The following is a 22,873-nucleotide window of genomic DNA, read 5'->3' as shown; positions in this document are numbered from 1 at the left end:
GATGTTGGTGAGGAGGCGGAGCAATTGCCTGAAATGGTGATGTCACTCTCTAGGGAGTCGACACCGGAATGGATGGCTTATTTAAGGAATTACGTGATAATGTCAACACGCTGCAAGGTCGGTTGACGACATGAGACGGCCAGCAAACAAATTAGTACCTGTCCAGGCGTCTCAAACACCGTCAGGGGCTGTAAAACGCTCATTTACCTCAGTCGGTCGACACAGACACGGACACTGACTCCAGTGTCGACGGTGAAGAAACAAACGTATTTTCCTTTAGGGCCACACGTTACATGTTAAGGGCAATGAAGGAGGTGTTACATATTTCTGATACTACAAGTACCACAAGAAGGGTATTATGTGGGGTGTGAAAAAACTACCTGTAGTTTTTCCTGAATCAGATAAATTAAATGAAGTGTGTGATGATGCGTGGGTTTCCCCCGATAGAAAATTATTGGCGGTATACCCTTTCCCGCCAGAAGTTAGGGCGCGTTGGGAAACACCCTTTAGGGTGGATAAGGCGCTCACACGCTTATCAAAACAAGTGGCGGTACCGTCTCCAGATAGGGCCGCCCTCAAGGAGCCAGCTGAGAGGCTGGAAAATATCCTAAAAAGGTATATACACACATACTGGTGTTATACTGCGACCAGCGATCGCCTCAGCCTGGATGTGCAGCGCTGGGGTGGCTTGGTCGGATTCCCTGACTGAAAATATTGATACTCTTGACAGGGACAGTATTTTATTGACTATAGAGCATTTAAAGGATGCATTTCTATATATGCGAGATGCACAGAGGGATATTTGCACTCTGGCATCAAGAGTAAGTGCGATGTCCATATCTGCCAGAAGATGTTTATGGACACGACAGTGGTCAGGTGATGCAGATTCCAAACGGTACATGGAAGTATTGCCGTATAAAGGGGAGGAGTTATTTGGGGTCGGTCCATCGGACCTGGTGGCCTCGGCAACAGCTGGAAAATCCACCTTTTTTACCCCAAATCACATCTCAGCAGAAAAAGACACCGTCTTTTCAGCCTCAGTCCTTTCGTCCCCATAAGGGCAAGCGGGCAAAAGGCCAGTCATATCTGCCCAGGGATAGAGGAAAGGGAAGAAGACTGCAGCAGGCAGCCCATTCCCAGGAACAGAAGCCCTCCACAGCTTCTGCCAAGTCCTCAGCATGACGCTGGGGCCGTACAAGCGGACTCAAGTGCGGTGGGGGGTCGTCTCAAGAGTTTCAGCGCGTAGTGGGCTCACTCGCAAGTGGACCCCTGGATCCTACAAGTAGTATCCCAGGGGTACAGACTGGAGATTCGAGACGTCTCCCCCTCGCAGGCTCCTGATGTCTGCTTTACCAACGTCTTCCTCCGACAGGGAGGCAGTATTGGAAACAATTCACAAGCTGTATTCCCAGCAGGTAATAATCAAAGTACCCCTCCTACAACAAGGAAAGGGGTATTATTCCACACTATATTGTGGTACTGAAGCCAGACGGCTCGGTGAGACCTATTCTAAATGGGAAATCTTTGAACACTTACATACAAAGGTTCAAATCAAGATGGAGTCACTCAGAGCAGTGATAGCGAACCAGGAAGAAGGGGACTATATGGTGTCCCTGGACATCAAGGATGCTTACCTCCATGTCCCAAATTGCCCTTCTCACCAAGGGTACCTCAGGTTCGTGGTACGGAACTGTCACTATCAGTTTCAGACGCTGCCGTTTGGATTGTCCACGGCACCCCGGGTCTTTACCAAAGTAATGGCCGAAATGATGATTCTTCTTCAAAGAAAAGGCGTCTTAATTATCCCTTACTTGGACGATCTCCTGATAAGGGCAAGGTCCAGAGAACAGTTGGAAGTCGGAGTAGCACTATCTCAAGTAGTTCTACGACAGCACGGGTGGATTCTAAATATCCAAAATCGCAGCCGTTTCCGACGACACGTCTGCTGTTCCTAGGGATGGTTCTGGACACAGTCCAGAAAAAGGTGTTTCTCCCGGAGGAGAAAGCCAGGGAGTTATCCGAGCTAGTCAGGAACCTCCTAAAACCAGGAAAAGTGTCAGTGCATCATTGCACAAGAGTCCTGGGAAAAATGGTGGCTTATTACGAAGCGATTCCATTCGGCAGATTCCACGCAAGAACTTTTCAGTGGGATCTGCTGGACAAATGGTCCGGATCGCATTTTCAGATGCATCAGCGGATAACCCTATCTCCAAGGACAAGGGTGTCTCTCCTGTGGTGGTTACAGAGTGCTCATCTTCTAGAGGGCCGCAGATTCGGCATTCAGGATTGGATGCTGGTGACCACGGAGGCCAGCCTGAGAGGCTGGGGAGCAGTCACACAGGGAAAAAATTTCCAGGGAATGTGATCAAGTCTGGAGATTTTTCTCCACATAAATATACTGGAGCTAAGGGCAATTTACAATGCTCTAAGCTTAGCAAGACCTCTGCTTCAAGGTCAGCCGGTATTGATCCAGTGGGACAACATCACGGCAGTCGCCCACGTAAACAGACAGGGCGGCACAAGAAGCAGGAGGGCAATGGCAGAAACTGCAAGGATTTTTCGCTGGGCGGAAAATCATGTGATAGCACTGTCAGCAGTGTTCATTCCGGGAGTGGACAACTGGGAAGCAGACTTCCTCAGCAGGCACAACCTCCACCCGGGAGAGTGGGGACTTCATCGGGAAGTCTTCCACATGATTGTGAACCGTTGGAAAAGACCAAAGGTGGACATGATGGCGTCCCGCCTGAACAAAAAACTGGACAAGTATTGCGCCAGGTCAAAAGACCCTCAGGCAATAGCTGTGGACGTTCTGGTAACACCGTGGGTGTACCAGTCGGTGTATGTCTTCCCTCCTCTGCTTCTCATACCAAAGGTATTGAGAATTATAAGACCTAGAGGAGTAAGAACTATACTCGTGGCTCCGGATTGGCCAAGAAGGACTTGGTACCCGGAACTTCAAGAGATGCTCACAGAGGACTCATGGCCTCTGCCGCTAAGAAAGGACTTCAGCAAGTACCATGTCTGTTCCAAGACTTACCGCGGCTGCGTTTGACGGCATGGCGGTTGAACGCCGGATCCTAAGGGAAAAAGGCATTCCGGAAGAGGTCATTCCTACCCTGGTCAAAGCCAGGAAGGAGGTGACCGCACAACATTATCACCACATGTGGCGAAAATATGTTGCGTGGTGTGAGGCCAGGAAGGCCCCATGAAGAAATTTCAACTCGGTCGTTTCCTGCATTTCCTGCAAACAGGAGTGTCTATGGGCCTCAAATTGGGGTCCATTAAGGTTCAAATTTCGGCCCTGTCGATTTTCTTCCAGAAAGAATTGGCTTCAGTTCCTGAAGTCCAGAAGTTTGTCAAGGGAGTACTGCATATACAACCCCCTTTTGTGCCTCCAGTGGCACTGTGGGATCTCAACGTAGTTCTGGGATTCCTAAAATCACATTGGTTTAAACCGCTCAAATCTGTGGATTTGAAATATCTCACAGAGAAAGTGACCATGCTGTTGGCCCTGGCCTCGGCCAGGCGAGTGTCAGAATTGGCGGCGTTTGTCTCAAAAAAGCCCATATCTGATTGTCCATTCGGACAGGGCAGAGCTGCGGACTCATCCCCAGTTTCTCCCTAAGGTGGTGTCAGTGTTTCACCCGAACCAGCTTATTGTGGTACCTGCGGCTACTAGGGACTTGGAGGACTCCAAGTTGCTAGATGTTGTCAGGGCCCTGAAAATATAGTTTCCAGGACGGCTGGAGTCAGGAAAACTGACTTGCTGTTATCCTGTATGCACCCAACAAACTGGGTGCTCTTGCTTCTAAGCAGACGATTGCTAGTTGGATGTGTAGTACAATTCAGCTTGCACATTCTGTGGCAGGCCTGCCACAGCCAAAATATGTAAATGCCCATTCCACAAGGAAGGTGGGCTCATCTTGGGCGGCTGCCCGAGGGGTCTCGGCTTTACAACTTTGCCGAGCTGATACTTAGTCAGGGGCACACCCTGACTGAGGAGGACCTGGAGTTCTCTCATTCGGTGCTGCAGAGTCATCCGCACTCTCCCGCCCGTTTGGGAGCTTTGGTATAATCCCCATGGTCCTGACGGAGTCCCCAGCATCCACTTAGGACGTCAGAGAAAATAAGAATTTACTTACCGATAATTCTATTTCTCGTAGTCCGTAGTGGATGCTGGGCGCCCATCCCAAGTGCGGATTGTCTGCAATACTTGTACATAGTTATTGTTACAAAAATCGGGTTATTATTGTTGTGAGCCATCTTTTCAGATGCTCCGCTGTTATCATGCTGTTAACTGGGTTCAGATCACAGGTTGTACAGTGTGATTGGTGTGGCTGGTATGAGTCTTACCCGGGATTCAAAATCCTTCCTTATTGTGTACGCTCGTCCGGGCACAGTATCCTAACTGAGGCTTGGAGGAGGGTCATAGGGGGAGGAGCCAGTGCACACCACCTGATCCTAAAGCTTTTACTTTTGTGCCCTGTCTCCTGCGGAGCCGCTAATCCCCATGGTCCTGACGGAGTCCCCAGCATCCACTACGGACTACGAGAAATAGAATTATCGGTAAGTAAATTCTTATTTTTCAGTCTAATCACTATTTCCAGTGGCAGCTATCAATTCCCTGCATCTGTTTACATGTACCATTGATTCATCATTCCTTTTATTTGCCCCAGCCTCTAAAATATTCGCTCCTCACTGTCAGGAAGGGCACAGCCCTAAGGATGACACCAGAGGCGTATTCTACTGTGTAGCACCATCAAGAATAAATATATTTTCTTAGGCACGTTTACAGCTCATGTTTAACAGATACCCTCCCATGACCATTGGTGCATTATCACTGGTTCATACAATTAGACACAATCATCACTGGCCAGAAAACATGCACTGTTGGTTTGCCTTGTCAGCAGAATTACCAGTGCCACCGCCATTCCGATGAGGTGTCAGTGAGTGAGTCACACACACGATGACTCACATGACCGAGCAGTGCAGCAGCAGCACCCCCCTTCTCCCCCCCCATCTCTTTTCACCCTAATTATCCCCACGTTCAGAGGAGCTGGGGACGGAGCAGTGCTAGGGGTTGTACATGTACACTATAACAGGGGGGAGAGTGGAGAAAGATGAGACAATTGTTACTTATGTTGTCTCATAGGCAAGAAACAATGAGACCGAGGTAAAACAAAAACATCTACCTTTATTTCAGGATGTTTCCTGTCAATCGAAGTGATAAGAATGCATCTTTATAGACAGAACATTATGCCATGGCCCGAATGGTCATTTTTCTACAGCCTTTATACATAACCACTCTCGCTCCTTACTTAATCTGGGTTCTGGTAATGTGGGCTTGATGCGATGGAAACTGGAGTTTCCAGACCTCACATTGAAGGCCATTCTAGATGCTAATATGTATTTAGATAAGACGTTAGGTTCCATCACGTATACAGAGATGCATCAGAAAATACTGCATAGGGCATATGTTACACCTAAATTAAGACATCTTATTGGAGCTGCCCCTACGTCTCATTGTTTTAAGTGAGATTCACCAGATGCCGACCTTACTCATTGCTTGTGGTCCTGCCCTAAAGTACAAGTCCTATGGCACGTACTTCAATTGTATATTACGAATGATTTGAAGATACCTTTTCTAATGGATAAAACCTGGGCTTTTTGGGGCTGCCGCTAAAAAAACGATCCTCTCCCAATGGATTTCTACTGACCCTGTCCCTATTTCATTATTTCACCCCAGGATTTCATATCTGTTCCACTTAGATTGGTTTAATACTACGTTACAAAAAGAAAGGTTAACGGAAAAGCATTTTAATATCTGGCTACTGTATGTTCATACTCTCCCTCCATTGGTTAAGGAAGCTCTAAAGAAATGTTTTCAGAATACCAGATGGTATAATTTAGAGGTTCTTGACTCAGGCACTCCCTTTTGATTCACTTCTACTCAGAGTAACGCCAGTGTTTGACACTTACTTATGTATTTCCCTATATCTTCCCTCGGTAGGACAATCTATGTGTATCTGAATTAGTGTATAATCTTTGCCTCTCCCTTTGACCAATGTAAAGTGTTGTTGGTATGCTCATCGTGTCTACATGTACTGTATACATATGATGTATGTTATTATTTCCACCTGTCAATAAAAACTTTGGGAAAAAAAGAATGCATCTTTGGCAACGGGCTTTGAAAATATGACTTCTCAAAAAAAGAAAGAAAGTGGTTTTGTGGCTCAATTTGCCCCAGATTACGGGTAAATTGATCCAAGTCTATGGGTAAATTGAGCAATCTGGGGGGTAAATTGACCACTTGACTTTTTCAAGTTTAAACCCAAGCGTAAATAAATACTAATGCATTTTCCTTTTCAAAATAGTCCTATTTAGTTTCTTAAAGGTAACTTTAAACAATATAAAACCATAGTTTATCAACAAACAATGCTGATACATCATCTGTTTGGCATTTCAACGACTATGCAACATTGCATCCTAAAAAACTGGACTTGACTCTTTCTTGACTCTACTGAAGGTATATTATATACCTTAGACCAACATATAAGCTTCTAGAAGAGAATGCTTTACATTGCAGCTACTAAACATTCGGTCAGTTTGTAAAATTGACCGAAAATCGAACATAAAATTGATCAAACAATAGACTAACAGGTGATTTTAGCTTCTAGACAACATTCTATTCCCTAAACCTTCATTGTATCTATAAAAGTAGAGATGACGGACTATGCCGATGTTTTTGCAATAGACCGATTATTGGCAAAATGCACATGCATACAGTATGCTTTGCACTGTACATGCGCCAAAGTCTAATAGCGCTTACCTTACCAGAGTGATTGACAGTCAGGCACCATTTGGTGGCATTGATGGGGGAATAGTGGCAAAAATGCAGGCGTGTTGTGGCCGCGTTTGGGGCATGTCTCTGTTCAGGATGCCATGCTGTGTGGCCATTGTTTTATTCGACCTGCTGATTATCGAAGCATGTATGTACATTGTGAATGTGTACACACTTGCTATGCCTTTGCAATGGCTCCGGTGCACATCTCTGTACTTTTCAGGGCTACTGGGAGTTTTTTTCTGCACCATTTCGCACATCTTCAACGTGTACAATCGCAGGTGTAATCGCCATAGCGTCTGTCAATGAATCAGGTTGGATATTAATAATACTGTACAGGCTGTATGTGACAGGTCCAAATAACATGATTTTAAATATTTACATTTTTAAAGAAATCAAGAAACACTTGAGGATCTGCGCACATTTCGTTCTGAGACTGATGCAGTGCACATCGCTGTTGCGTTTTAGGATTTCCCGCCCCCAAGCAGCTCAGGGGGCACTGCATGCGATGATGCTGGACCGATTCTGCACAGGCACCCCACCTTCGTAGATTCACGCAAACCAGAATTAGGGGAACTACAGCACCTTTATTGCATGTGGTACATTTTGTCCAATAGAAAATCAGCAGGAAGTCAATTTTGAATGAACTGACTAAAAAATTACTGACTTTATACTTAGAAATTGGCCAATATTGACATCTGTTTAAAATCGACTGTCAGTAAATAAGGAATTGTGCTGTGTTAGTTAATAAGGAATGTGCCGATGAAACACGCTGTTGATGTTGATCGATTTAAAATTGATCTTTAGTAAATATACCCCGTTGTCTTCAGTTCATCTCTAGGTACAGTTGGATAATACTTCTACAGCTTTTTTGTAGGAGAATGTTTTACCACCTATCTGGCTTTGGTGATGTGATAGAATAATGCAGTTATTTGTATGTAAGCACAGCACAAGTGTATTTTTGGTGAATTATTTTTATCAATTATTCTTGAGCATTTATTTTTCTTTTGTTAATTAGTTGCATGTAGGGGGTCATTCCGTGTTGATCGCTTGTTGCCGATTTTCGCAACGGAGCGATTAAGGCAAAAATGCGCATGCGCATGGTACGCAGTGCGCATGCGCTAAGTAGTTTAGCACAAAACTTAGTAGAGTTACTCACGTCCGAACAAAGAATTTTCCTTGTTGAAGTGATCGGAGTGTGATTGACAGGAAGTGGGTGTTTCTGGGCGGAAACTGGCCGTTTTCAGGGAGTCTGCGGAAAAACGCAGGTGTGCCAGGATAAAACGCGGGAGTGTCTGGAGAAATGGGGGAGTGGCTGGCCGAACGCAGGGCGTGTTTGTGACGTCAAACCAGGAACGAAACGGCCTGAACTGATCGCAGTGTAGGAGTAAGTCTCGAGCTACTCAGAAACTGTTAAGAATTATTTATTTGCAATTCTGCTAATCTTTCGTTCGCTATTCTGCTAAACTAAGATACACTCCCGGAGGGCGGCGGCCTAGCGTGTGCAATGCTGCTAAAATCTGCTAGCGAGCGAACAACTTGGAATGACCCCCGTAGTCTTTTTTTAGCACCCAGAAGTCTGCATGTTATTAATACTGTATGCCATTCTGTGTGCAATAGTTGTCATTTAATGGAATATCATATTATTCAAGTCACTTACTGTGTGTCGTTCTGTTGTATTATTAGCTAGTTTGATTGGAAATAAGCTGCGGGATCACCACAGTTACAGGCAAGTCTAATTTTTATTCCAGGCCAGGCTGAGCAGAGGCTTTAGTTTACTTACATTTTTTTTTATCTACCAAGACTTATACCCTAAGCCTTCAATTTTCCAGGTTGCACATGTCAAGAACAAGTAAATAGCAGCAGTGTTTTTAGGCTGTGCTGCTGTACTGTGGTGTACTGCAATGTTTTGCATACCTGACACAAGTACCAGAGAATATTCTGCATGTCATCTTTACACTTGCCATATTTCTTTTTAGCGGACTCTATAATTCTCCCAATGACCGCACTAAATCACCAAAGTTTCCCACCCCCCGGCGGCGTAACCAGTCTGGAAGTGACAATGAGATAGGCAGGCGGTGAGTACTCTAACAGTAATAAATGATTGTTAATATTTTTAAAAGGACATTGCAGAGTTCATTATTTTTGTCACTCAAAAGCATGCGTGATGTTTAAATGGGATTTTCAGTTAAAGATCATTATTGCTCAGTCCCCAACCACATGTGTGCCCTGATAGTGGTTATGCAAGAAAGTGCACCAACATTTATGAGGTCTGTAAAAGGAATGGAACAAAACAAACAGTGGTAAACTAAGATTACCCACTGCTTGTCACTGTCGCTTACACCATATGGTGCCGGCTTTCACCGCCGGGTGAAAGAGTCATGCACATGAGCGGACTGGCAGTGGTAGGGAGCAGCTTGTCACTGGCAGTGGTAGGGAGCAGCTTGTCACTTGCAGTGGTAGGTCACTGGCAGTGGTAGGGAGTAGCTTGTCAGTGAAAATGGTAGGGAGCAGCTTGTCACTGGCAGTGGTAGGGAGCAGTTTGTCACTGGCAGTGGTAGGGAGTAACTGGTCACTGGCAGTGGTAGGGAGCGGCTTGTCACTTTCAGTGGTAGGGAGCAGCTGGTCACTGGCAGTGGTAGGGAGCAGCTTGGCAGTGGTAGGGAGCAGCATGGCAGCGGTAAGGAGCAGCTCGTCAGTGGCAGTGATAAGGAGCAGCGTGGCAATGGTAGGGAGCAGCTTGTCATTAGCAGTGGTAGGGAGCAGTTTGTCACTGGCAGTGGTCGGGAGCAGCTTGTCATTGGCAGTGGTAGGAATCCGCCTGGCAGTGGTAGGGAGCAGCTCATCAGTGGCAGTGGTAGGGAGCAGCTCATCACTGGCAGTGGTAGGGAGCAACCGGTCACTGGCAGTGGAAGGGAGCAGCTCATCACTGGCAGTGGTAGGGAGCAGCTCATCACTGGCAGGGAGCAGCTTGTCTCTGGCAGTAGTAGGCAGCAACTGATCACTGGCAGTGGTAGGGAGAAGTTCATCACTGGCAGTGGTAGGGAGCAACGGGTCACTGGCAGTGGTAGGGAGCAACTGGTCACTGGCAGTGGTAGGGAGCAACTGGTCACTGGCAGTGGTAGGTAGCAGCTCATCACTGGCAGTGGTAGGGAGCAGCTGTTCACTGGCAGTGGTAGGGAGCAGTTCATCACTGGCAGTGGTAGGGAGCAACTGGTCACTGGCAGTGGTAGGTAGCAGCTCGTCACTGGCAGTGGTAGGGAGCAGCTCATCACTGGCAGTGGTAGGGAGCAGTTCATCACTGGCAGTGGTAGGGAGCAGTTCATCACTGGCAGTGGTAGGGAGCAACTGGTCACTGGCAGTGGTAGGTAGCAGCTCGTCACTGGCAGTGGTAGGGAGCAGCTGTTCACTGGCAGTGGTAGGGAGCAGTTGGTCACTGGCAGTGGTAGGGAACAGCTCATCACTGGCAGTGGTAGGGAGCAGCTTGTCTCTGGCAGTAGTAGGGAGCAGCTGGTCACTGGCAGTGGTAGGGAGCAGCTCGTCACTGCCAGTGGTAGGGAGCAACTGGTCAGTGGCAGTGGTAAGGAGCAGCTCGGCAGTGGTAGGGAGCAGCTTGTCACTCTTAGTGGTAGGGATCAGCTTGTCACTGGCAGTAGTAGGCCAGTAGCAGCCTGGCAGTAGTAGGGATCAGCTTGTCACTGGCAGTAGTGCGGAGCAGCCTGTCACTGGCAGTGGTAGGGAGCAGCTCGTCACTGGAAGTAGTAGGGAGCAGCCTGTCACTGGCAGTGGTAGGGAGCAGCTTGTCATTGGCAGTGGTAGGGAGCAGCTTGTCAATGGCAGTGGTAGGGAGCAGGTTGTCACTGGCAGTGGTAAGGAGCAGCTTGTCACTGGCAGTGGTAGGTTGCCAGTACCAGCGAGGAAGAGGAGATGTCACTGGAAAGGAAATGAATGTTAAATACCAACAGCATATTTGTTAGTACCGCAATACTAAAGGAAATATGCCGCTGGTAATAAGTACCATACTGTAGTTAATGGGACCCTTAATGGTTCAACATTTTCATCATGAATAAGTATTTGTTTTGTGTGTTATTTCATTTATTGGGTTCTCTTTATCTATGTTTTATGATTTTGATCAAGAACTGGATACATTTAAAGTGACATTTGTGCAAAAATTTAGAAAATACTAAAGAATTTCTCCAAATGTTCTAGCAGCAATGTATGAGAGAAGCACTTACTTGATAGTTTTAGCACATATCCTGGAAACCCTCGGGTGAACTAGCCCGATAACAGTCATTTTCTTTCTTTCATTAATCTGGCTGGAAATATGAGAGCACATTATGGCAGATGAAGGACCACCTGTGGAAGTACCAGGTTACCCACCACTGATCAGTTGTATAACGACAAAGCGATAGATTTTAGGAGTTTAAAAATAGCAGCAGAAATGTTGACAGCAGAGAGCTGCAATCTGTACGTGTACTCTGCAATTTCTTTCCCACTTCTCTCTTTTCTTTTCTTACTGTTTTTTTTGTACAATTTTTCTTTTCTCATAGGTTTATTTGTCAACTGTGTTTTTATTCTTGATGTAACAAACAACAAAAAAGAAAATAATAACATACATCCTAGTTTGCTGTAGCTTTAACATGTAAAGACATTTAATTTTCTCTTTTATTTTCTTTTGACCTTTTCCGTGTCTGAATAAAACTGCTATAATGTTATAGTTAGTCGCAGAAGAGATAAAGGAAAGGAATTTGTATAAAGAATTAGGTGTTTCCCAGTATGTCACTCAGTCCTGTAGGTATGTACTTATAATTCTGTACTTTTTCCTGTGTAGGAAAGGGCAGAATAGCAATGAGGACTCGGACCTGAAGCACCGGAGGAGGTATGTACACGGAAACGCAGTAGAAATTATTTTGTTAATATTTATACTATTAGACACATTTATTTAGTACATAAAAAACCCTGTAAATAATATATCAACGTGGCCATCAATAATTACTGTCCTTCATGCAGGGAGATTACACAAGCTTTAGTGACTGGTGTTATGCTGATGCACAATGTTTAAATCTTTTATTATGTTGTATTTATTATAAATAGGTGCCATAGATTAAATGGAAATGTGTTCTATATACCAGTAGTGTTTATTGTTACTTTATTATTCTGTAAATGTTAAGGTAACACACGTGGATATGTATAGTTGTACACAGATACGTTCATTCTTTAACATATCCAGTTAATACAGAAGAGCTACAAGTACAGTATAACATTTCAGAGCAAGGCCTTGCCCAATCTCCTGAAGAATACCTTGGAACAGTCACAATTTTCCTATGTTAGAGTGGGTGTGGCCTCACTGGATTGCTGCATCAGGCGTATAGCTTGATGGCACATGACTCTGATGGTACATGACTCTGATGGTACATGATATCTATTCTGACCAGCTACCACAAATTATTATATATTCTGTATATGTTTTTTTGCCATACTCGTTCTTTTCTTACATATTATTTTTCCACATAATGGGGGGAATTCAAATGTTTGAAAAGTCGGTTGGGTGTCTGTTTTTTCCTGTCTAATAGATAGGAAACAACAGACACCCAACTGGCTTTTCAAACATTTGAATTCCCCCCAATGAGTCATATGGACTATATATGTGTTTTACTGTTAGAACCTGTGTGGTTGTTTTCAGTCGCTAAGATTTAATTTTTTTTCTTCACAACTCTATATTTGGTTGTGTCTTAAAATGATTTTACACGACAATGCTACTACACAAAGTTGTTTGTCTGAGTAAACTGTACATATGTTGATTATCTGCTTATAGGGTACCTTTCTTTCAGCCTGTAAAATAACTACGTGAGGGGTTAATTCTAGAATTAGATTTAGCAGTTGAAAAAGTACATTAGGTCGGTAGAGGACAATAATTGAGCTAGTAGAACAGTAAATACTGAGGTAAGAAATGGAATGTCATTGGCAGCAGGTCACTGCCGGTTTGCTGAAACCAGTGATGCATTCCGACAAAGAAAATACATCACCACTGCAGCACAGATTTTATATACAAAGTTTGTAGATCATTTAAATCCTGCCAAAGGTGTCATTGTATTCATAGAACATGGAATTACCTGTCACTTGTACAAATATTAAGCATATTGGGTTTTAGTTCATTTTTGCCTTGTGACATAATTATAAATAAATAAGATGTATTGTACAAGTTTTCAAAGTAATCTCCCCATTTATACTATTTCTGTCCTGTCTTCCAGATCGCGGTCACGTTGTAATACCAGCAGTGACAGTGAGTCCGAAAACTGCAACAGGGAACATCGGAAAAAGCGAAATAGGTAACGAGTCCATCTCTTATGTAGACTCTGACAACTTGTAAACCAGCTGGCTACATGACGTAATCCCCCTACCTAGGTGTGCTTCACCTTCACTGGTTTCTAAAATACTATCATGAGTTTATTTCCAAAATTGGGGATGACAAAATTGGGCAGATCCTGGGACTGCATACAGGGGCATGCAGATTACTTATCCTGGCTTTGCCATTTTATACAATTTATGGATGGCACAGGGAATTCAATTAGTAGAGCACCTAAAGCTGACAAACATGTATTTGCAAATAACTTTCTCCCATTGATCTCTTGAAATGAAAAGAGATTCATTAGGAATACATCTGTTCTTCTTAATACCGTATGTGGTTGCAGAAATAAAACTATCACCTTTGTATAAAAACAAAGCACTTGGAAGTCACCTGACTTCATTGTCTGCAAGAGGTGTTCTGCGAATAATTAAAATTATAGGTGGAGCTATTGGGAGGCTGATGGCACGCTAGGGTTATCGCACTTGCATGTACTATAATAGTGGTAACACTATGTCCCCTCTCGTCCTTCCCGACCACATCTTAGTGTGGTCTTCTCACTGCTTCCATGGAAGGAGGGTGTTTTATATTTATAATCTGTAACACATTATTACTCTAGGTATCTCCGAAATTAAAGTTCTTTTACAGGGAGGAAGAAAGATTCCTGTAATATCACCCAAATATCGCCCAGCAGTAATCCTACCCTGCAAACTGAAATCTCATTACTGCACAGTAATTCAAAAGATGAATTTCCCCAAGTTTTATGGAGCAAACTTTTACAGTCTTGCAGACGTGACTGTCTTAGTTTACAGGTCCAGGTGCTTCCATGCAAAACTAGACACTAGGTAGTTTTTTTTTGCAGTTCACAAATTACCTTTACTGTCTGATATTGTGTAAGCTGGTGCTTGCTGCACCTGCTCAGTAGCCATTATCTATTACTAACTGGAGTTTCATGACGCTTCTTTGACTGCCATCTAGTGGTGCAAGAGTGTAGCTTTCACATACTGTATACATTTTGGTATATTCATTGTTCCATAACAAGCTTTTCTTTCTCCATGGGGAAAGCAATAAATAAGAAGGCGTTAAGATTCAATTTTCAATATATCTGTAAAACTTCCAAAACTTTTCAGAATTGGAAATAGAATAGTGCCACCTGTTTTATTGATTACCATTGACCTAGTGTCCGGTGTACTAGGAAGAAACTTTGTTATAGTAACTATGCATTGCTTTAAAGGAAAGTAAATTAAGCAAGAACAACACTGCATGGAGGATGCACAGGTGGGAGTAATATATTATAATTAAAGTATCAACTACAGCAAATAATGACATATGCATAACTAACTATTAAACATTTAAAAGTTCTAAAGACAAAACTAACAGTTAGTGACTGTCTATACGTGATTTGGTTCCCAAGAATGTAAACATCAAATATAGATGTTTCCAAAAAGTTCCAATACTGGTCAAGCAATAAGCTTCCACCAGATCTGGAGGGTAACCCGCACCGAGATTAGTAAATTATAATGTCAATCACAAAGTTGGAGTGCCTATTGTCATATCTAATTACACCCTATTTTAGGGATGCGCATATATCAATATATATATGATACAAAATTAGGAGGCTCACAAAGGTGCTACCTACTGGTTTAAACAAGGATATGGAGTCAAATCCCCATAGAAAGGGGAAAAGGAAAAGAAACCAGATAAATTTAAGGTGCACTCATCCAACTACTAACTCATCAATATGATTGTTGTTATAGAACATATATATCCACAGCAGCAATATCAAATAAGGGCTTAAATGCTCAATAACCTAAAATGATATAGAGGTTTATTTTATTATTCATTTATATGGGACTCAATTGTCCTTTATTGAAATAAGAGTGAAATATTAAAATTCATAGAGTAAGAAACAGAGAATAGAAAGTGACAGAAATGGAATATGTGTGAATAAAGATTTAAAAACAAAGCTAATGTGTTTGTCCCTTCATATATTTTCCTGTGTTTATTTCAATTGTGCATTCACATACATATATTTGTGCAGCACTGTATCAGTGCTATCTTTTTATGAGACCTGAGTTTTCCTATTCATTGGAGCCTGTTATGCTGCAATAGAGGGAAATATGCTGTCTTGCTTTGAAGTTACAAACTGTTACATCAAATTGTAGCCAAGTTTCTCTCCACTCCTGCCCTTAAAGCTGTAATACTGATAACTTGATTGTAATGTTACAAATGGAGGAGTGAAACAATGTTGCTGAATATGTAACTTGTGCCTGAGATCCTAAAATGTCTCATAGTGCAGAGAATGCTGGTATGACATTATATAAATAGACTCAGTGTTTGAGAGAAATGATGGGGATGAGCCTGGGTAAACAATTTCACTGCCCTATATTAAAGGCTGTCCACTTTATAAAACTTAAAAATCTCTGACCCCAGTTGCTGCTATTAATAATGCATGAATAAATGTGCTGGAGAGATGGGTTTAATATATCCCAATATGATGTTAATCCACAATGTTTTACACCTTATGTATAAGTTAGTATTAGCAGCAGTCGTTACTGGTACTCAGCAATATTAAATCGTGTCCATGCAGGACATATTAGTAGCACTTAAATATTGCTCGTTAAACTCAAGTAACTTATATTTTATATAGGTACCAGAGGATCATGCCCCTGTTTGCCGACTAACTGCGGTACACACACATTAGCACTAAATCTCCACTAGACACAGAGAAATTCTTGTATCTGGCATTAACCCCGTTGTTTCTCTTGTTTGATATTTATGTCAGCTATCCCACAGCATACAGATGGAATTTCAGGTGAATATAAATATGTTTAAAGACTCCTCTCTACAATGAGCAGGTTTGGCTCCTGATAATGCACTATAGGTCTCACATGTATGTTGTATATCAATTGCACATTTTAAACATTATTACTGACACGGGAACACATAGCTAAAGCCTATGCGCATTTCACTCATAAAGAGCTTCCTCAGGGCACTATAGTGCCCTGAGGAAGCTCTTTATGAGTGAAATGCGCATAGGCTTTAGCTATGTGTTCCCGTGTCAGTAATAATGTTTAAAATGTGCAATTGATATACAACATACATGTGAGACCTATAGTGCATTATCAGGAGCCAAACCTGCTCATTGTAGAGAGGAGTCTTTAAACATATTTATATTCACCTGAAATTCCATCTGTATGCTGTGGGATAGCTGACATAAATATCAAACAAGAGAAACAACGGGGTTAATGCCAGATACAAGAATTTCTCTGTGTCTAGTGGAGATTTAGTGCTAATGTGTGTGTACCGCAGTTAGTCGGCAAACAGGGGCATGATCCTCTGGTACCTATATAAAATATAAGTTACTTGAGTTTAACGAGCAATATTTAAGTGCTACTAATATGTCCTGCATGGACACGATTTAATATTGCTGATTACCAGTAACGACTGCTGCTAATACTAACTTATACATAAGGTGTAAAACATTGTGGATTAACATCATATTGGGATATATTAAACCCATCTCTCCAGCACATTTATTCATGCATTATTAATAGCAGCAACTGGGGTCAGAGATTTTTAAGTTTTATAAAGTGGACAGCCTTTAATATAGGGCAGTGAAATTGTTTACCCAGGCTCATCCCCATCATTTCTCTCAAACACTGAGTCTATTTATATAATGTCATACCAGCATTCTCTGCACTATGAGACATTTTAGGATCTCAGGCACAAGTTACATATTCAGCAACATTGTTTCACTCCTCCATTTGTAACATTACAATCAAGTTATCAGTATTACAGCTTTAAGGGCAGGAGTGGAGAGAAACTTGGCTACAATTTGATGTAACAGTTTGTAACTTCAAAGCAAGACAGCATATTTCCCTCTATTGCAGCATAACAGGCTCCAATGAATAGGAAAACTCAGGTCTCATAAAAAGATAGCACTGATACAGTGCTGCACAAATATATGTATGTGAATGCACAATTGAAATAAACACAGGAAAATATATGAAGGGACAAACACATTAGCTTTGTTTTTAAATCTTTATTCACACATATTCCATTTCTGTCACTTTCTATTCTCTGTTTCTTACTCTATGAATTTTAATATTTTGCTCTTATTTCAATAAAGGACAATTGAGTCCCATATAAATGAATAATAAAATAAACCTCTATATCATTTTAGGTTATTGAGCATTTAAGCCCTTATTTGATATTGCTGCTGTGGATATATATGTTCTATAACAACAATCATATTGATGAGTTAGTAGTTGGATGAGTGCACCTTAAATATAGATGTTTGTCACTGTAACTGTTGGATTCTCCAGCACACTAGTAGTTCAGTTTTAAGTACGTAATACCCAACATATTTGTAACACGTTGGATGTAAGAACTTAATTGTTTACTTGAGTGTATACTGACAGCACAAGTCTTCCTCAGCAGGGTGACAGGAGCCTCACATCACTATGTTGCTATTGGAGACCCTGCACCACATTCTGTGACTGCCTGTTTGCCCCCTTTTCCAGTCTCACATCGCTTCCCTCGTCACACTGTCCTCACTATCACACTGATGGAAGTAGATAGGTCACTGTCTCCAACAAGAGTAAAATACTTTTCTACTGCTGTGAACATTGTGACGATCCAATCTGATTGGCTAATAGAGTACAAACAGTTGGGCAGAAACTATATATCTGAGTTCCAGCTTGGACTCGTGTCTTTCTTTGACAATCACAAAACAACACTTTGGGGTTTATGCGTAGTGGAGAGCAAACAAACCAATGTAATGCAAATGTATTTTGTAATTTTTTTTTGCACGCAGACAAAATACTGAATGCTTTTGCATGTAGCAATCAGATACTGGGCAGCTTTGTTTTTATGTAAAGAGGGAGAGAAGCAAACTCTTTTCGTGTGGGCACTCTTGCATTTATTTATAAAACAACTTTTATTAAATGTTAATAGAAATCCACAATACATACAACACTAAAATACATCTGCTTCAAATTGTATACAGTTGTCTATTTTGTGTCATACCACTAGACTGCAGTGCTGACAACAGTGGAGTGATTAAGCACACAACATTAATAATCTGCATATACTGTGTCAGTATGCATCCTTTCTCAAAGAAATAGTTCCTCTGTGACTTTGATTTATAAGTTGTTTGATATGATAGAATCATAGATAGAATCTGCACATGTGGACTATAAGTGGCTGGATTCTACTGTTAACTACAGTATGTGCCCTTTTTGGCAGTGAATATTTAATGAGAGTTCCAGTCACTATCAGGTTTCCTGCTTCTGCTGTCGGTTAATAGATTTTCACTGATGAGAGTGCACATAGTAAAGGATAGATTTGTTTGTGCTTGGTTCTGTATTTAAATTGGTTTACATACAGTATATCCACATTGGGGGTCATTCCGAGTTGATCGTAGCTGTGCTAAATTTAGCACAGCTACAGTCATGTTCCCAGACATGCGGGAGGTCACCCAGCACAGGGCTAGCCCTCACCGCATGTCTGTACGCCACCCCCCCCATACCTCCTACCCCCCTCGCACAAGCACAAAAGCATCGCACAGCGGCGATGCTTTTGTGCTTGTTGAGTAACTCCCGGCCAGCGCAGCTCCTGCGGCTGACCGAGAGTTGCTCGTCGCTGCCCCTGGTCGCAGCGGCTGCGTGTGATGTCACGCAGCCGCTGCGGCCCGTCCCCCGCATGGTCCGACCACGCCAGTGCTGGCCCGACCGCTCCCCTAAAACAGCGGCCAAACGCCGCCATGTCGCCCCCTCCCGCCCAGCGACCGCCTCTGCCTGTCAATCAGGCAGAGGCGATCGCTACGGAATGACGGCCTTCGGCCGTCCGGTATGCGCCGGCGCACTGCGGCGCTGGTGCAAATCGCTGCGCTGCGAACAACTGCAGCGAGCGATCGGGTCGGAATGACCCCCATAATAGTCAGAATTCCCTTAATAGTATGATACGACTAACAGGTGAAATTTTTTAAATCGGACAATAATAAGCTGTAAAGATACCTAAAATAATTCAGTCAATCTGTGTGGCAGCTAGAATGCATTCAGTTAGAATCAAAAGAGTGTGAACAATGCAGGTTCTCCCTCAATATATCCAGACTTATATAATGATCCTCCTAATTCCATGATACTGCTGTTGAGCATGTGCTACACAGGAATGCTCAATGAGAGCTCCCAGTTGCAGGATTGCAATGTACTTGGAGCTAAAGATTACAGTTGCTGTCAGCTATGGGGGCTTGATGCCCGGAGTGAGTCTCAGTAGGCGATGAGTGTGTAGTGAAGGAAGTTACGTAGAGGTATACCCTCCAAGTTACTGTATTTTACGATGCTCCTTTGTTGGGGGGGTCCTGATGTGCACACAGCAGGACTTCCTGTAGTGATCTGACTGACGTGTGTTTCACCCGTGAGGCTTGTTCACAGTTCCTGTCAGTTCCGAGGTCCGTGGACTATGAGCATGAAATACCGCTAACAGCCAATCACTTCTGACTCTAGGGGAGTACCACTGGCTATAATTCATATGAATAATTATTACAAGGGTACCATTACTTCTAGTAAAAGTATATCTACTCATTGTCCGGCCAACAGACCAAACACTGCTACATATCAATGTGCAGCAAACCAGTGACCAACTCCTTTTTCTGTAACAGCTTTGTTTTTACACAGAAATGGAAGCTTGGACCCGCCCCTTCTGAACTGTAAATCTCTCTGACTCCCTGCAGTGCACCATGCTTTTGCCCAAGTGAAGATTTGCTCCTTGTTTGCATTGTGTCCAGCTCTGCATAATGTCTGTTCCTGTGTGCTTGCACAACTGTATAGTGCACCAAAAACTAAGCATGGGGTCTATTCAGTCCTGGACATCCAGGAGGTCTGCGCACGGCCACAAGGTGATTGACAGCGGCAGCAATCCGGGAAGGGGGAGGATAGGGAGTGCGTCGTTGCAGTGTTTTGTGTCACACGCAGCCTTTCTGCTCAAAAAAATGGCATCGGACCGCCTGCCAGCGCAGCCACGCTGCGCAGGCAGGGGTCATTCTTAAATCGATGCATCCGCAATTAAATTGTAGACACATTGCAGGGTGGTGCAATACACATGGTGGGTGGCCTTGCCCTGTGCTGGGCGACTTGCCCTGTGCTGGGCGGCCTAACTCTGTGCTGTGCGACTTGCCCTGTGCTGGGCGGCCCCCAGCTAAATGCTGGGGGCCGCCCAGCACAGGGCAAGTCGATGTACACAGATCTTGCTGCGGGAAGCAAGATCCATCTCTGAATAACCCCTTATGTGTGTTCTTCTTTATGATGAACTACCACTTCTAGAAAAAAAACAATTTGCTCTTAATTTGCCAGATTGATTAATGATAAATTTATTCTACTGCAAAACAATGTCTATTGATCTCCAATTCTGTAATGATCTCATTTGTTCTTTTATGTGCACGTTTAGCCTCCAGAGTCATTTTCTTCCAGCTCTTTGGTTGTTGTGATCAATACTGAACTGTTTCATGATAAATTAATTTATTCTAAGGAAATGTTTAGAAACTTGAATATAATGAACGTCCGTAAACAGCGTTTCATTAGGATGCACATGGTAGCTAGTGGGATATAATCCCTGGATTTTTATATTTTTTATTTATAACATATTTGTTTGCGGTCATGTTTTGCAAGAGACATATTTTCCTTGCGGCTGGTTTATACAAAGGTATAGAATGAAAGTTTTGGAGGGAAGAAAATTTATCTCAAATTTGTTTTGCCTGTAAGGGCTTGTTGGTGTCCTTAAATTGTCATTTTCTACAAATACGTTTAAATACGTTTAAAGTGAACAGTATTATATTTAACCGGAGTACGGGAGGAAACCCATTTAAAAACATGGACAACACACAAACTCCACACAGATAGAGACTTTGCTGGAATCGAACCCAGGTTGAGAGGAGTGTTGGCATTCCTGGTTTTCCAGCAGTGCATTCGGAAAGATGGCCATGTACAGAATATAGTTAAGGCACAGTTCTAGAGCCTTTGCAATTTGCTGTGCCTCTTATAGCCTGTTATATAGTCTGTTCTGGGTGCATGGAGTGCAGCACGGAGCCCCCTTGTCTCATGGGCCCTATGCATCACACACTACACCCATTATAGATATGCCACTGGCTCTGCAATGTATACTGAAGCTGCTAACTAGCACGACCCATAGACAAAAATTGATTTTGTTTTATCTTAGCTGATGGTTCAGTTGGAGTCGTGAGAGGGAAGAAGACTAAATTTGGCAAAGATTGTAGGTATGGTGAGAGATTTAGAATGGTGTGATATGGTGGATAAACAAGAGTACATAGGGCAGTATGATCTAGGAGATACATGAAACTCATGGAGAGTAGGGTGCTAAGTAGAAGACTCTAGCTTAAATAGAGTGAGTCTGGGCAGCAAGAAGAGTGTGGCTGAAAGGTGCACCGGGAAGAGTGGAACCCAAGGGAGAGGACCAGGCATTAGGAAGCAGATAGCCCTCTGGAGAGAACTCCTAAGAAGAAAAACTAGAGGCTGATGGTATGCCCTGGTGCCTGAGCAGGTGGAGAGCATGTATTGCATTTTCTCTATCGTCCTAGTGGATGCTGGGGTTCCTGAAAGGACCATGGGGAATAGCGGCTCCGCAGGAGACAGGGCACAAAAGTAAGGCTTTCCGATCAGGTGGTGTGCACTGGCTCCTCCCCCTATGACCCTCCTCCAAGCCAGTTAGATTTTTGTGCCCGGCCGAGAAGGGTGCAATCTAGGTGGCTCTCCTAAAGAGCTGCTTAGAAAAGTTTAGCTTAGGTTTTTTATTTTACAGTGAGTCCTGCTGGCAACAGGATCACTGCAACGAGGGACTTAGGGGAGAAGAAGTGAACTCACCTGCGTGCAGGATGGATTGGCTTCTTGGCTACTGGACATCAGCTCCAGAGGGACGATCACAGGTACAGCCTGGATGGTCACCGGAGCCTTGCCGCCGGCCCCCTTGCAGATGCTGAAGTAAGAAGAGGTCCAGAATCGGCGGCAGAAGACTCCTCAGTCTTCTAAAGGTAGCGCACAGCACTGCAGCTGTGCGCCATTTTCCTCTCAGCACACTTCACACGGCAGTCACTGAGGGTGCAGGGCGCTGGGAGGGGGGCGCCCTGGGAGGCAAATGAATACCTATTTTGGCTAAAAATACCTCACATATAGCCTCCGGAGGCTATATGGAGATATTTAACCCCTGCCAGAATCCGTTAAGAGCGGGAGACGAGGCCGCCGAAAAAGGGGCGGGGCCTATCTCCTCAGCACACAGCGCCATTTTCCCTCACAGAAAGGCTGGAGGGAAGGCTCCCAGGCTCTCCCCTGCACTGCACTACAGAAACAGGGTTAAAACAGAGAGGGGGGGCACTAATTTGGCGTTAGGAATATATAAAAAAGATGCTATAAGGGAAAACACTTATATAAGGTTGTCCCTATATAATTATAGCGTTTTTGGTGTGTGCTGGCAAACTCTCCCTCTGTCTCTCCAAAGGGCTAGTGGGTCCTGTCCTCTATCAGAGCATTCCCTGTGTGTGTGCTGTGTGTCGGTACGTGTGTGTCGACATGTAGGAGGACGATGTTGGTGAGGAGGCGGAGCAATTGCCTGTAATGGTGATGTCACTCTCTAGGGAGTCGACACCGGAATGGATGGCTTATTTAGGGAATTAC

General features: G+C 43.5%; 1 protein-coding gene across 5 annotated transcripts in view; it reads left to right on the top strand.

Annotated features, from left to right (window-relative positions):
- The window catches only part of EPB41L4A (erythrocyte membrane protein band 4.1 like 4A), a 419,914-nt gene that overhangs the window by 352,287 nt on the left and 44,754 nt on the right, over window positions 1-22,873 (top strand). For all 5 annotated transcript variants that reach the window (XM_063964124.1, XM_063964123.1, XM_063964121.1 and 2 more), the window contains 3 exons: window positions 8,821-8,919; window positions 11,673-11,720; window positions 13,093-13,170. In XM_063964124.1, coding sequence (XP_063820194.1) covers window positions 8,821-8,919; window positions 11,673-11,720; window positions 13,093-13,170 — 225 coding nt within the window. The remainder of the gene's footprint in view (window positions 1-8,820; window positions 8,920-11,672; window positions 11,721-13,092; window positions 13,171-22,873) is intronic.

The sequence above is a fragment of the Pseudophryne corroboree genome, chromosome 1 (assembly GCF_028390025.1).
Source record: "Pseudophryne corroboree isolate aPseCor3 chromosome 1, aPseCor3.hap2, whole genome shotgun sequence".
Taxonomy (NCBI): Eukaryota; Metazoa; Chordata; class Amphibia; order Anura; family Myobatrachidae; genus Pseudophryne; species Pseudophryne corroboree.
This window is presented reverse-complemented; position numbering and strand designations above follow the sequence as displayed.